This window comes from Crocodylus siamensis, chromosome 7 (genome assembly GCF_052110815.1).
Source record: "Crocodylus siamensis isolate JL-2025a chromosome 7, ASM5211081v1, whole genome shotgun sequence".
In the NCBI taxonomy this organism is placed as follows: Eukaryota; Metazoa; Chordata; order Crocodylia; family Crocodylidae; genus Crocodylus; species Crocodylus siamensis.
The window spans coordinates 4,219,528-4,235,030 of NC_143401.1; the positions used below are offsets into that span (position 1 = coordinate 4,219,528).

Genomic DNA, 15,503 nt, shown 5'->3' on the forward strand with positions numbered 1-15,503 from the left:
AAATGATACCTAAGTATTAGGAGAAAACAGCATTGGGTTTCAGGATAAAGCACAGAATGAGTTCCAGTTGAAGTTCTGGCACTGACTCACAGCATGACACCGTTACAATTTTGTGCCTCAGTTTCCCTACCTTTAGAATGGGGATAATATGATGTCTTAAAACAATATACTGAGCAGGAAGAGATAGGCTTGATGCTGGAATGGCTGGGTTACATTCTTTGGCCAGTGCCATACGGGATGTGAGGCTATATAATAAACTGGTGTTATAAATATTAATTATTTTCAGCATGACTAATAATATTGCCAATAGCAAGGGTAAGAATGATTAATAATTAATATTACCCTCTGACCTGAAAAGCTATGTTTGGATCTTCTAATAATTCCCAGCCTCCTAGGGATATTTTGAAATGGAAGTTATCGGTAAAGCACATGAAACAAAAACAGGTCGTTTTATGATTGCATTCCCTATAGCACATACGCCTAAGAAGGTGAAGAGGTATTTTCTTGTACTGGGGGCCTAAGGTGGTAATTGTTAAGCTAGGATCGATCTTGTCCTGAGCTCGCTGCATTTCTACCCACTGTTATATTTCCAGTGCAGCCCAGCATTTAGACTCCAGCTAGCAGGCAGGGCTGGGTTTATGCCTGTCATAGTGGCAGGTTATTGCTCGCACTGTCCTCTGGGTGGCTGGTGTGTAATGTGGCTTACGGCCAAAAATATGATAATGAAAGGGATTTATAAAACCCAGGACATGGCGCATAGAAAGTCTTCAGGTCTCCACTTCAGTATGTCTGCCTGGAGAATTTGTGTTCTGATAGCCTGGTGCTCCTTGCAGCGGCTCCAAGGTAAGGTACAGAAATTCTTACTGCTCTCATTTCCCTGCACTCTGCTGGCTTGATTTTACTATGAAAGGTGGCAAACAAACAGGGCGTTGCTTTCCTTGATCTTTGCCGGGGCACTGAAAGTTTCTGCAGATGAGGACTTAGCAGTGGAAACAGGAATAATTCCCGTAAAATGAAACATAGGCTGTCGTGCAGATATGTGTCAATGAAAAGTGTGTCTCTAAAACAGTGGTTTTCAACCTGTGGTCCGGAAACCCCTGCAGGTCCCCAGACTATGCCTGAGGGGTCCATGAAAGATGACTATGATCAATCAAAAGTACGTGAATACCTACACTTACAATTGAAAGGCGTCTGTACCTCCAATTGAAACTTGTAGGGGTCAGCAAATGAAAAAAGGTAGAGAACCACTGCTCTAAAATGCATCTTGCTGAAGGATGGAAATAAAAAATGTTTGTTCCCTGAAAACACCAGGTGTCCAGCTCGCAGGGCAGCACTGAGCAAGCCCGTGTTCCCTGCTCTAAGATACCAGCGTGCAGAGGGATGTGACTTTTAAAACTAGGTTTGAAACAATTGCCTGGGCCAGTGAAGTCTCTGGAGGCTGGAGTTTAATGGGTGGCACATGGGGGAATGCAGGCGGGTTCATGTGGATGCAGGTGGATATGTTTTGGGGGAAATGAAGACAGGAGTGTGGAGAAAGCAGGCTGGCACCACAGACTGGGTTATTTCCCATGATGTTGGACAGGATTATTTTTCTAGGGCCTGATTCTGCACAGTACTGAGCATCTCAGCTCCCACCACTCTCAGTGGGTTGGAGGTTGCCTTCCCAAACCAGAATGTGCCACAAAAAAACTGACCCAGCGCTTCCTTTGTACTTGTGCTGTCCCCAGACGGCTTCCTCCAATTGGGAAAGTCTAGGCAGCTCTCTGGGTTTGAACTTGGGCAGCCTGATGTATGCTAGAGTTGGAAGCACCACGACAGGCCAGTCCTGAGCCTGGAGGACAGAGGAGTGGGGAAATGCCAAAGCCAAATCAAATCCAGGTGAGAAAAAGATATAGGGATTGAAAGAGCCAGTGGTGTGCAAGTCCCAAGCTGGGCCATGGCCCAGGGAGAATTGTACCCGCAAGGGAGGGCTGTGGTGAAGCAGCTAGACCATGTTGTGCTCTCTCAGATGACGTTCTCCCGCGCGCACTGGTAACGACTGTAAAGCATCGGGACCGGTGGAGGAGTCCTGCCGCAACAGCCCTGGTCTGGGGTGCCAGAGGTGAAAGTCGCCGCTAAGGATTCCTCCTGGATGTGTTTCAGCGTCATGCTGCACGTTCAAAAGAGCAGCAGCACAGCGGTCGACCTGATCCAGAGCACAGCGATTTATCTCTGATCCAGAGAGGGGTTATGGGCACCGATCCAGCACAAGGCAGAGAGAGGGGGACACCAACCCTCCTTACCTGTAGAGGGGAAAGAGGCACTGCAGGTCATTGAGGATGTGTCAGGAAGGCACCACACCTTTTAGCTAGCTGCTGGGCCTCATCCATAGTCCTCGTTAATAAAAAAAGATGGCAGCACCGGCCTGTGGACTGTCAGACGTGAGCTGAGATCACTTTAAGGATTCTTGTCTGTTAACATAACTAGCCGATGACTTAGATCAGTGGGTCTCTCAACCTTTTTAGACTTGAGGCACACCTCAACAAACCTGAGGTGCCCCGTAACAGTCTAGAGGCACCCCTGTGAAAATGCCAGCTCCTAGTTTCACTCAGTTTTTCATTACAGAAAAATAGCAGGGCGATTCTTTTGTTGCAAAAAGCGCAGAAAGGCCACAGCAGGTGTGCATGTTTCTAATACTACAGCTTCTGGGTTTATCTTTTGAATGATGTTTGCACACCTGCCCGTGCTATGTTATGTGGCACCCTGTGATACCTTTGAAAGGACCTCAGGGCATCAGCCTGCTTGAGAATCACTGGCCTAGGTGCCCTTCAAATTCAGTCCTGTTTTCCAAACTGGGATTTTAAAGTTAGCATTGGCAAGTGGGATTAGATCCAAAGGGCAGGCAAAATACTGCTTTCACATCAAAAGGGACTTTCTTAAAATGAGAGTTTTCCACTTGTACAGTGTCCCAGCCATGCCTGAGGCTAACAGAGGAAGTGTTGCAAGGACACTTTTTTCAGCCTGCTTGGGATATGAAGTCACAGTGCGCGCTAAAACTCTGAATGAGGGATCACATGATTAACAAATGCTGAAGGCTGAAAGAAAAGATCAGGAACTTGGCCAAAAAGGAGTATCTTCCCACAGGAGCACAGCCAGCAAGGGGGAGATGTCCAGCGCAAAAGGAAAGCAGATATGATACAGAATTGCCAAACTCCCCAGCCACTTCCAGACATGCACAAGCATGTTGCTGGCTGCTCCTGTTTCAGAAGGCTTCATTGTAGTTTGCTCAAATTGCAAGCTAGGGAACAGGACAGGTAAGAGAGGGTGGCCAGGTCCTGAATCACCAATATGCCAATGCATATTTGGAGCAGAAAAGGCCTCCTGGGAGTACAGCAGCTTGGAAACTTTATGACAGAGTGGTTTTCCTTTGGAAGATACTGATTTGTCCAAACTGAAATGTTTCACAGAAAAAGGCAAACTTGGCAAAACGCTCACAACGCAGATGACTGAGATCCAAGATCGAATTTGTGTTCAGAAGCAGAGAGAGCGCGCTGTCCCAGCACAGCAAGAGCCCTCACCTGGGACTTGCCTCTGCCTCGTCCACTGCCACACGCGCGCTAACCCCGGGCTGCTCGCTATTTTGGAGTTCCTCTTTCTCTCTCGTGCTCTCCCCACACAACTCTCTGTCACAAACCCACTTCCTCGGGTCGCAGTTTCACGCTGATGCAGAAGAGGAAGCATTCTTAGACCTTTCTTCTTCACTTGTAAGACAGAAAGCCCATTTCCTGCCCACCTGGGCTTGCGACTGCCCACGCTGGCCCTGCCCGTGTTTCAGAGCGCGCACGGCTGCCGATACGTATTCTCTGGGGACGCTGGGAAGCAGTGCCGAGGATCAATGCTGGCACATTCAAACAGTTTTCCCCTTCTCTCAGGTCAAATGCATCTGCCCCCACCCCAGAATGTGACGCTGCTGTCGAAGGATTTCAATATTGTCTTGACCTGGCTCCCCGGGGAAGGGTCCCCACCAGACACGGTGTACACGGTGAAATATGAAAGGTGAGCGCGCAGAGCGGGGCAGAACCGGGCAGAGGGACCCAGGGGTGTAGCCAGGGGGTCTGGGGAGAGCGTAGGGCAGGGGCTCTGCTTCACAACCTGCTCCACAGACAATGTGACCTGCTGGAGGAGTCTCTGGCTGAACGGTGGAGGGGCAGGAAGCTGGAAGCTCAGCCAGCTTTCTCACCACTGCAGCTGCAGTTGCCACCACCCCTTCAGCTCTCACCTCCCCTCGTCCCCAGAGTGACTGCCCCCTCCCTCTTTACTGCTCCCTTCACCTCCCAGCTTGCCCTCCTTCTTCTGCCCCTGGCGTCAGTCACCCTGGGCCTGCTTTCCCCTGCTTTGGTGTCTGACCACAGGAGTCAGAGGGAGTGTTTCTACCCGCTACAGTGGGCTTTGAATCCAGGGTTTCATGACTAAGTGCTTCCACCAGACAGAAGTGCACTGGCACCGAAGTGGAGCACTAGGCCCTCTGTTCTCAGCCACCACGCACAGAGCATCGCTTCCTTATCTCCCCTTTACACCAGCTTGTCCAGCCTCTTCGCCTCCCTCCTCAGCTCCTCCAGGAGGCATCTCGTCTTGCATGTGCTTTTCTCTGCCTCCTGATTCTCTGGCCCGCGCTGGACGGGGTCAGTGAATTCGGGATTGCCCACCCCCGGACACCACGATGGGAGCCTTCCCTTTGGCCACCGAGGGAAGCAGATCAGATCCAAAAACTTAGGCCAAGATTGTGAAAAGGGACTCGTGATTTGGGGGCCTCAGGGTGGGGCTCCTTCGGGGCTATAATCAGCAGGAAGGGCAGAGGATGCTCCCTCTGAAACTCAGGGCTCCTTACGATGAATCAAGTCAGACATCCCCCAGAAACAGAGGCACCTAAAATCATTGGGCTCAGCCTGGGGCTGCAAAGCTCTTCAGGGAAGAGGCTGGTGTCTTTCCTTTTATCTCAGGTACTTACAGTTTTCCCTCAAGAGCACAGGGCCTGAGCACCTCCTTGTCCTTAAATGTCCTGCTCCCTCCAGCACCTCTGGGTGGCAGGGAAGTGCTATTACCCTTATCTTGCAGGCAGAAGGAGCCAGGGTGCAGAGAGACCGGGAGATGTATTCATGGCCACTTGGGATGTCTGTGGCAGAGCTGGGAAATCCCAGGCTCGTGCCTTCACCACTGCGCTCTCTCCCACCTCCTCTCTGGCTGGAAAGCCAAGGCCACTAGGCCAGCCCTCCCAGGGATACTTGTTCATATAATGATGCGTTAATATAAAATTATATTTGTTAATAGAACTATACCTTTCAGTATCACTATGTTTATATTAGTATGTATTATTAATATATAAACCTCAATACAGCATAATAATCACATAATATACGACATTATATTATATTTAATACTATGTACAGTAATATACACATAGTAATGCTGATGCATACCATTTTTATATTATTCTTCTTGTTGTTATTGTTATTATAACCTTTATAATCGTTACTAGTGCACTGGCTGCATCCCTTTACCCACCTCATCCCTTACGATAGACAAACGTGAGAGTTATACTCTAAGCCCTTTGCCACATATAGTGCTACTTCTGTCCTCCTCTCCCCATATTAAAACCTGTTTTATTACATGCTTGACTCTGGGTTGGTTTTGCCTCTTCTTTCAGCTGGGGAAACAGAAATCACTTGAAAAAGGTCACACACTGCAAAAATATTTCTGAAACCATCTGCAATCTGACTTGTGTGCTGTCAGACTCATTCAAAAAATACAGGGCCCGGGTAAAAGCCCTGTCAAGTGGACGCCAGTCCTCCTGGGCAGAGTCAGGATACATCGAACATCATTTTGATGGTACGTTTGTTGGTCTACGATTTGGCTTGAACCCCTTGCTGATCCTGCAGCACTAAGAGAGTTTGAACTTTCATTCTGCTCACACAGCTCTGCAACTCCAGCCTTAATATTTGCATGTTACAGATAAGGAAACTGGAAACCATAGAGAGATTTCAGGGTTTGGCTGGAAGGGAAGTTATTGCCAGCAGCAGTACTACAACTCAGGTTTACTGGGCACTGCGCCCTTTCCTCGGCTCACTAGGACCTTCTTTCTTGTGCACACTTTATTTACAAAGGACGGAGACATTTCACTTCACCAGTATGACACGCAGCTGCACGCACTCCACGTTTAATCTGTTCTGACCACGGCAAGTCAAACCAGGTCAAAGACCGTGCATATTTGTGTTTCTGGGTGAGGCAGGGAAGGTATTTATGTTGCCTCCTGAAAAAACTATCAGAAGGCTCAGAGGAGAGATAGGAAGCTCTGCACAACACCAGCTGCTTATGGGGCTGAAGGGAGATTAGGTCCAGACCATACTTCTAGGATTTCTTAGGTGCAGGGAGACCCTGGTGATGGGCTCAGCATGACAGCCTCGGGAGAACGGCCGGTACAGTCACAGGCCCTGCACAGGTAGATGCGTCTCAGACCGCACTGATGCAGGACAGTGCTTATTGGGACGTGTCAGCTGGATGGTGGAGGACCAAGAGTTGCCCATCACACTCATCACGTGGTAATAGCTACTGCAGCCCCCAAACCAGGTAGTTAGAGCACGGACCTCTCGCTGTCAGAATCCATCTAAGAGGGTGAGGCTACCTTGTCTAGGGGAGATTTCTATGTGGCCTTTTTCAGAGGACAGCTTTTATTTAGCTGCACTCGAGCCCACAAGCTAGCACTGCTCTGACACCTGCTTACTCAATTACAGTGGAGCTGGCTCCTCCGGTCCTGGGAGTGAAAGTAAAGGAAAACGTAATGACTGTCAATGCCATTTTCCCCCTGGCCTCCTGCCTGAAGCATGAGTTTCCAAGCCTGCAGTACGACTTGGACTTCTGGGAAGCTGAATCCAGTGACAAGGTTGGCAAACTAAGCCAAGCTGCGTTAGATGTAGAAAGTGCTAAGCCAAGCTGCATCAGGGATTGGGACCAGACCCAAAGGTGGGGAGGATTGGGTATGGGCTTTAGTTCATCCCTGTCTCCAAGACTGAAATGGCCTCTAGTGTTGCTCTTGCTTGTCTAAGTAGCCAGCTGAGGGTGATTCATAGGGTGACCATACATCCAGGTTTGGCTAGGACATTCCTGGATTTTGGAGACCAGTCCCAGCCAGCTGGTGGAAATTAAAACAGGTGTCCGGGTGCGGGGCATGGGGCATGGGGCATGGGGCATGGGGCATGGGGCAGGGAGGTGGAGTGGCACCAGCTATGAAATAGGAAGCCCTAGCAGACAGCAAACTGCCCTAAAATACGTTAGTTTGATTAATGGAAGCTTTTATGATTGATTGAGGGGAAGGAGCAGGGGGCAAATTTCACATTGTCCCATATGGACCCCCTATGATGCAGGAGCTTCTTTCTGCATTCCCTGCAAGCCCTACAGAAGAGCCTTCAGTAACCCCTCGAGGTGCCTCAGCTAGCTTGAAAGTACGTACAGGTAGGAGCATAGGCACAGCAGCGCAGAGCTCAGTGGGGGCTGGGGGTTGAGAAGAAGGATCCATATTCAGGCATGGATATCCTAACATACCTCCCAGATCTGAGCAGGGATCCCCCGCTGTTCCCAACCCTCTCCTTTCCTTCTTTCGGAGCAGCAGCAGTACAAGGGCAAGAGGCAGTGGCAAGACGTGGAGATCAACACCACGGCATTCAGTGGCAATTACTGCCTGAGCGCTCGGACTTCCTTCCAAGTCATTGACCTGAAACACAGCGAGTTCTCCAGGCCAGTGTGCGTGCTGCTGAACCCCAAAGGTACGGCTCGGGGGCAAGGCTTTCAGAAGCACAGTTGGCCACCGGGTGGGATTATGGCTGGTTGAAAATTGTCCATCTAAACTGGTTTTCACCAGAAAATTGAGTTCTCTCTGAAAGAGAGGTTTCGCCCCCCCCCCCCCCAAGTATCTGCTTTCTTTGAAACATTTGAATTTTTCATCAGAAACATAAGCATCCGAAAAGTTGAACTCTCCGGGGCGAAAGAAATAGCTTAGCTAAAATAATCTGATTTGAGGCTGAACATTTTTGGCACCCAGAACTCCCAGGAAAAATGAACATTTCCTGTGAAGAAGGATCCCACTTGTTGGCCAGTGCTGGGTAGGGTACTGGTTTAGGAGTAAGGATACCTTGGCTCTGCCACTAGTCTACTGGGTGATCTTGAATGAGTCCCTTCACCTCCCTGTGCCTTTGCCAAATGAAGGAAGTGATACTGCTATTGCCTGGGATCTCCGGAGGAAAAGTCCATGTAAGAGCTGAGGATTATCATTTATAACGTCTGTCTGCAGTGACCAAACTGTTTTGTGGCATTCTCTCTTGCAGGAGTCAACTGGAAACTCCTGCTTGTCATTGTTGTCCTTTTGTTCCTCCTCCTCCTTCCTGCCAGTGGTTTCTTCATCAACTGTTTGTGCAAAGAAGTTGCTAAAAGTGTGAAGAGACCTGAAGCTTTGGTATGAAAAGACTGGGGATGGTGGGGATCTAATCCTGCTGCTAAGCCCCTGTGCATTTTCCTAATAGCAAAGGGGGCGGGGAGGCAAAGATGCTTGGCACTTAGAGCGGGTGAGCCAGTCAGAGAGGATGCTCCAGCATACCATTGCCATTTGCATTGCTGAAACAGCAGGCAGCTTTGCTCAGAGAGGAGCCACCTTGCGCTGGGTGCTCTGCATATATGTAAATCAGCATAGCTCCACTGTAACCCGCTGGGGCTCCATCACCCATAGGTCCATGATCGGAGTCATTCTCTAAGGCTGTGATGCTGGCATAGATTCATAGATGTTAGGGTCGAAAGGGACCTCAATAGATCATCAAGTCCGACCCCCTGCCTAGACAGGAAAGAGTGCTGGGTTCAGATGGCCCCAGCCAGATGCCCATCCAACCTCCTCTTGAAGACCCCCAGGTAGGGGAGAGCACCGCCGCCCTTGGGACCCCAGTCCAGATTTTGGCCACTCTAACTGTGAAGAAGTTCCTCCTAATGTCCAATCTAAATCTGCTCTCTGCTAGCTTACGGCCATTATTTCTTGTGACCCCCAGGGGTGCCTTGGTGAGTAGGGGGTGCCTTGGTGAGTAGAGCCTCACCAATTCCCTTCTGCGCCCCCATGATGAATCCCTTCTGATGCCCCCATGTCGCACACGCATTGCCTTGGCTTTAGAAAACTTCAATCAGAGAAAAAAACATCCTTCTAACCTGCAGATCTCATTCCCCACTAGGATTTTTCCTATGTAAGGCCTCTGCCATTGGCTTGTGAGAAGAAGCCTCACGGGGAAGAATTCTTTATGGAGGAGCTCCTTGCATTCACGCTAAAGCTGGAGTTGCAAGAGAGGAGGAACAATCCCTCAGCCAGAAACAACATATCACCAGCCTCTTCTCTCCTTTCCTTGGAGGAGGAGGAGGAGGACGACAGCAGTTTCACACCCTACATCAAAAAGCCTCGGTTCCCAAAGACAGGCCCAAACTGCCGAGCGTCCGGTGCAAGTCTGAACGGGTTGGAGTCCAGCTCTGAATCAGGAGGCTCCCAGCTGGACGGAGGCTCTGTGCCGGACCTTGCAGGGACCGCGTTGGCTCGTTGTGCCTGGAGGGAGATGGAGGAGGACACCTCGGGGTTCCAAAGCAGCGAGAAAACCTCCCTTTCGGACCGCTCCTCCTTGGGACCCTCCGGACATCCAGCAGACGGATATGAGCAGCGTAATGTGGACGTGGACACGTGCCAGCACAAGGCCTTCCTTCAGGTGACTGTGCTGACAGAGGGACTTCGTTTTAACCCTTCCTCTGAGGCCCCACATCTCCCCGCAAGGGGCCACTCTGACCCTGACCTGGAGAGGCTTCCCTTCCCTGAGCACATAGTTTGCTTGAAAGTACGAGTCGCTGAGGACTCCAGTGAGCTCCCTCCCCAGGACGTCGCCCTTCAGACTTTACAGTTCGCAGAGGACGAGGACGTTTCAAGTGACTGTGACAGCGAGGCCGACTTTCTGGCCACGCACTCAGCAGGAGGGACACCGCCTCCAGCCACCACGCTAAGGCAGACTTTCGAAGCTGGGACATGGGGAAAGCCTGGGACCGCGGAGGAAAAGAACTACCAAATGCTTAAATTCCAGGGCTATCAGCAGGTGCATTATATATCAAGAAACTGATGGCATCACGGGGAGGAATGAAAGGGCAAGCATTTGTCAGCCTGTGCCTGTCTGTGCACCACTACCCAGACAGGGCAGCTTCTATTAATGTCTGTCCTATCAGGTGCTACAGCTCCGATTGCAAAGAAGGTGTGCTTTCACTTCAGGTAGCTAACACCCACTCACTATCCTGCTGCAGAAACCCAGTGGCCATAAGGCACTGCGATTGTACTGCAGGAGAAACAGGACAAGTTCAAACACGGGCAAGGTGCACGGTGATGATCTCACACGTCTCCCTCAAAGCACACACTGCAGGTGCCTTACCATCCCATAGGAATTTATGGTGAGATATGGATTGTGTGTTAATTATCTCTCTGTAAAAACACTGGTGTATCAGAAAAAGCAAAGTCTGAACCAACCAGCCCGTGCTGGCAACGTGGCAGGATGCAGTTGCATGTGGTTTGGGACCCCAGCTGATCCACCCCCAGGTGCTCACCTGGGGTGTGACGTTATTCCCCGCCCTTGGTGGCAAAAGTAAGGGTTGAAACTTGCCTCCTCTACAGACATTTTGCCATGTTTGTTTTCATGGGATTGGGAGAAACTCATGGTCACCCTGTGTCAGAATAGAGAGGAAAAATCAAGGCCGAAAATATAGGTTGTGTTTATGTTTGCTATTTTTGTCAGAGATTCATAGATGTTAGGGGCTAGAAGGGACCTTACAAGATCATCGGGTCCAGCTCTCCTGCACTTAGGCAGGAAAAACTCCTTTCTTTTGGTTTGTATAAAAATACACATTTTGGAGGTGAAATTCGTCTCGCGGAGCAGAGCAGCTCAGTGCTACCAGGGATTGTTTGACAACCGCGTGTTTTCATTTGCCCAGCCAGCCCGACTGAGGGCACCTCTTCACACCCGGGGAAGCCTGCTGCCTTGGTCCGAGATATTCCAAGTGCTCCGTTTCCTGTCTCTCCTCCCCAGACACTATTTGCGGTCAGTGGCTGCCGTTCCCATGCTGGGGGGGGCCTGGAGCCTGCCCATCCCTCGGAGCAAAGTCAAAGCTTCACTGAATTACATAAGTTCGGGGGGCAGGCATCAGGCCAAGTGGCTGATGGTGACACCTTGCACTTTTACTTATATTTCCAGGTCAAAGGAACTGGTTACCATTCTAGTCCAATAAAGGAAATAAGGACAAATGAAACTACTAAATAAGAGAGAAATGCCAGTAGCACATGTGTAGGATGTATTGCCTTTGGTGGGAGTTTGTGCGCTGCCTCTGACCTCCCGTTCGCAAGGAGGAAAGGACAGCAGGGTACTAATGGAGGACTTTAATACTTGCGAGGGCTGGGAGAGCCGAAGGGCAGATCAGATGATATGGGAGCTGATGTGGGAGCTGGTTAACTGCATGCCGAGCCTTTCATCCCCCCGTATCACTGTACCTCATGTCTTTTATGACTAGAGAGAGCAACAACAAGGCTCTGAATGAGACCAGCACTCCAGAGTATTGCTTCACTGACACCTGGCCCCAGAGGTCTGTGTAAAGTGAACTGAGTCTTAATCCAGTTTCTCTGGAGGGGAATCAGCCCCAGGCACCAAACCAGACTTCCTTCCTTCTTAAATCTGAGGAGAGAGCATGAGCTAACAGGTAACTGCACATGGAAGAGATCACATTTCTTTACAGAAGGAGTTAGGATGATGGCCTAGTTTTCAGAGGGACTGAGCACTTGCAGGAGTGAGAGGTGATGTCCATTCCTGAAGTTCAAGCCAGAAGCATGCAACAATCGGGGGAACTGCTGCACATGCTGTATGTCTGACCTGCCACTAGCAGGCACTCCTTGAGAAGGCTGAAGTTTGTGCTCGGCACCCTGCAAGATGCCGCACAGCCCGCCTTAACAGCGTGGCAAAATTTGGCGTAACTTCCCTGATATGGAATTGAGACACAGCGCACCCAAGATCACAGACCTTGCTTTTGCTAAGTTCAGAGAAAAGTGCTCATGCGGGTAGCCCTGTGCAGAGGGGGTCTCAGCCTCGCAGTGTTTTGAAGGAAGCAAAGAACCTGATTAAGCAAGACGGTGCAGTCACGGAAAAAATATAAGAGCTCCGCCGTCTTGTACAATTCCTCCAGTCACTTATGTATTTTGCTTGTCCTGCGTGTCCTCCAGTGTACGCAGGCACACGCTGCACTTAATCACACCTATTCATTTAGCAGGACACGCAACCATTGTAGTATCATCGGTAAAAGCTCCCTCCCTGCATGAATTACAGGCATGGCAGCAAAAGCAAGAGCGAACCCTCTGCAGTGAGAGTTTGACACATCAGAGGTCTCTGAAAAGGGACTCGAGAGGTCTCGGGTCAGGTCCCTGCACCAGCACGTCTTCTAGACCCGCCACTTGCTCTCTCTTTGCCTCTCCATCCTCATCTGCTAATTCAGAATAGTGATCATAGTCAGTCTGACAGGGGTTGTGTATGAGTTAAAAAACTAATGTTTAGGGGATATGGCAGTGATGTGGGAGGGAAACAAAAGCACCTTTATATTTTCTACCTCATGAGATGTGTGTGAGATTCCCACTGGGCCAAGTTTTAAAGTCCTGAATCATTGAATCATCGTCCTGAACCTCGCTGCCCCCCCATCCAGTGCCCCCGTCCACCCTGCACCCACCCCTGGGGGCACTGGATGGAGGGGGTAGTGAGGCCTCCATGTAGACCGGCGCAGGACCCATGTAGGCAGGGTGCATTTGGTGGGCTGGATGGACAAGATGGTTGCAACTCAGTCCCGTAACATCTGAGGGCTTCAACAAGCCCTTTGGGACGACAAGATGCAAAAACTAAGGAGGCCAAACAACTAGCAAGTGAGAGGAGGCTTCTCCTGGTTCCCATCTGTTTTTATTTCTTACAGATTCAACCATGGGCAGATTTAAATACTCATTCAGTGCTGGCAGGTACAGCACACCTGGAGAAGACAGGACACTCCCATGTGAGCTGAGGGACTAAAATATTCTACATCAGAGCAAATTTGGCCTCCTCTGGGGATACTTAATCTGGAGCCTTATGCAGCCCAGAGAAAGCTTACAGGATACACAGACCCTCACTGGTGAGCAGCCACCTATGAGGTAGGACATGGCCACCTCATTGTCACAGTGGTGCTTACATCACCTCTTTCCTGGGTCCTGGACCTGGCATCCTGAGTGGCTCCGGACAGGAGCTGCTCAGCGCATGAGAGAAGGAAAGCTTGTTTAAGCCAGCTTCGAACAATGGAAGTCACTGACCTGAAATGACTCGGTAGAGGTAAGAGCCCCATGATGTTCTCCATGCCTATTCTCTAGTCCCACACCCATTCTTGGAAACACAAGGAAGAGGTGAATTAGCTAAAACCAGTTTTTCTAGAGCCAGATTTTCAGTTGTGCAAACCAGTGTTACTTGGTGGCCTGGACTGTAGCTTGGGTGATTGGTGCCAGGGCAGGACACTGAACACTGGCATGCCTCCGCTCATCAGAGACTGTGTTACATGTCCTGGGAAAGGGCTCCTTCCATCCCCGAGGTATTTCTGACCCTGTCCCCTTGCAGCCAGGTGGGTGGGGCGAGGTGTCTCTGTATACATTACCTAAGTGAAGCACTAGGGCAGCCTGTAGACATACTGGTTCGTGGTCTAATTAAAACACGTGGGAGCAGGCTCAATGGATCAAGTCTGCTCCACATTCTAATTAAAACGCTCCAGCATCGACTCGTTGTCATGTGTAATAAGCCTCCCCGCCCCCCCGCCCCCCACATTTTAAAATGGATGTGGGGGTGCTTAACTAAAGTTAATTCAATGAGCTTTAGTGAAAGTGTTCTAATGACCATTTTACAATATGGGTGCTTAATACATGTGACAGTGAGCTGTTTTAATTAGAGTGGCTCTTGGGGAACCACTCTAATTTAAATAGCCGCCTTCCACCCCTGGTATGTGTATAGGCAACCTAGCTTTCAAAAACTTTGGCCCTGAACCATCATTTTGGGTGTGTGATCCCAATTCTCCAACTAACTGTCAAAGAGAAAAGAATTGTTATTGTCTGCATGACTTTCCCTTATATTCCTGAAAACAAATGTCACAGTAATCTCCCCTTCCAACTGGCTGGGCTATTTTGCAAGCAAATCTTCTAGCATAACAGAGCAGGAGAAAGGGGAAGACATCATCTTCTCCCTGACCAGGTCCACTCTCACCCCTTTGGCTGGTACAGCTGTGGTCATTGAACATGGGACTGACGATTATAGATTTTTTACCTTCTGATGCTGGCCAACACCAGAGCACCTTTTCCATCCTACTGACAAAAAAGGGCTTTTTGGCAGAACTAAGTTGCACTAAGGAAAGTGCCTTGTTGGCAGTACCAGCTGCCTCAGCCAGGAGGGTGGCCTGGAGAGCTCTCCCGTTGTTGCTGTGCCAGGAAACCTTTCCTTTGCAGCCAGGCCACAGAGTCTGGCTCCAGGAGAGCCGCTAGTGGGTGGTGACGAACGAGACCAACGTGATTTCTCACACAGAAATCGACAGGATCCTTTTCCTCCATTGCAGGTTTTTCCACCAGTGATGCCTCTGCAGGGAGATGCCCGATGAAAAAAGCTCAGGGCAACCCTGGCCCAGGGTTTGGCCAGGCAGATGTGGAGCCTGACATTACTGTGAGCCTTCTGCTGGAGAGTCTCCAACAGGGACACGGCTGCTCTAAGCACTTCCACCCAAACCTGGTCCTTGCCCATCCACCGTGTCTTTTCCATTCCTCCTCTCCTATTAAAGGTCACAATACAACATGCCCTTGTTATATTGCGCTGTCACTGCGATATCAGGACATGCTCACATGGGCATCATTTCCGACTCCCCAGTAGATGGTAGATATGGTATAAGACACGTTCAAACAAGCTTGCATCCTGTGGATAATGCTATGAGCCTCTTTAGTGTCTTCCTCCAAGTATCTCACAGCACTGAGCTCACATGAAATAGTTTCCCAGCAGACTTGTGAGCTTGGAAAGCTTCAGCCATCTGGCCCAGGAAGTGAAGTGACTCGCCTACTGTCCCCCAGCAAGTCAGGAAAAAAACTGGGAACACCGCCAAGGGTGCTGCCTCTGGCTAGACGCTGGGCAACTCTCTTTCCCCACCTGATTTGCTGTCGTCCAAGTATGACTCTGCTGGGTATGGGGACCTGGTTCACAAATATTTCAACTCCTTTCTTCATTCAGTAACAGAACTAATCATCCAATGGGTTTTTGGCAGCATCTTGCCCGACACACTCCTGCTAAATTTGCTGCTCGGGATCACCTGACAGCTCCTTGTTGCTCCCCAGGTGTCCCCCCTCTCTGAAGGAAATGAGAGTCACTCCCACCACCCCAGCGCCCTGGGGTGAC

At 50.0% G+C, this 15,503-nt stretch overlaps 1 protein-coding gene across 1 annotated transcript; it reads left to right on the plus strand.

Annotated features, from left to right (window-relative positions):
* Positions 1-722: 722 nt before the first annotated feature.
* Positions 723-13,842, plus strand: IFNLR1 (interferon lambda receptor 1). The gene is made up of 7 exons (XM_090057227.1): positions 723-843; positions 3,912-4,035; positions 5,684-5,865; positions 6,768-6,916; positions 7,640-7,796; positions 8,355-8,482; positions 9,240-13,842. The coding sequence occupies exons 1-7, from the start codon at positions 723-725 to the stop codon at positions 10,158-10,160; spliced, it is 1,782 nt and encodes a 593-aa protein (XP_089913353.1). The 3' UTR covers positions 10,161-13,842.
* Positions 13,843-15,503: the final 1,661 nt, after the last annotated feature.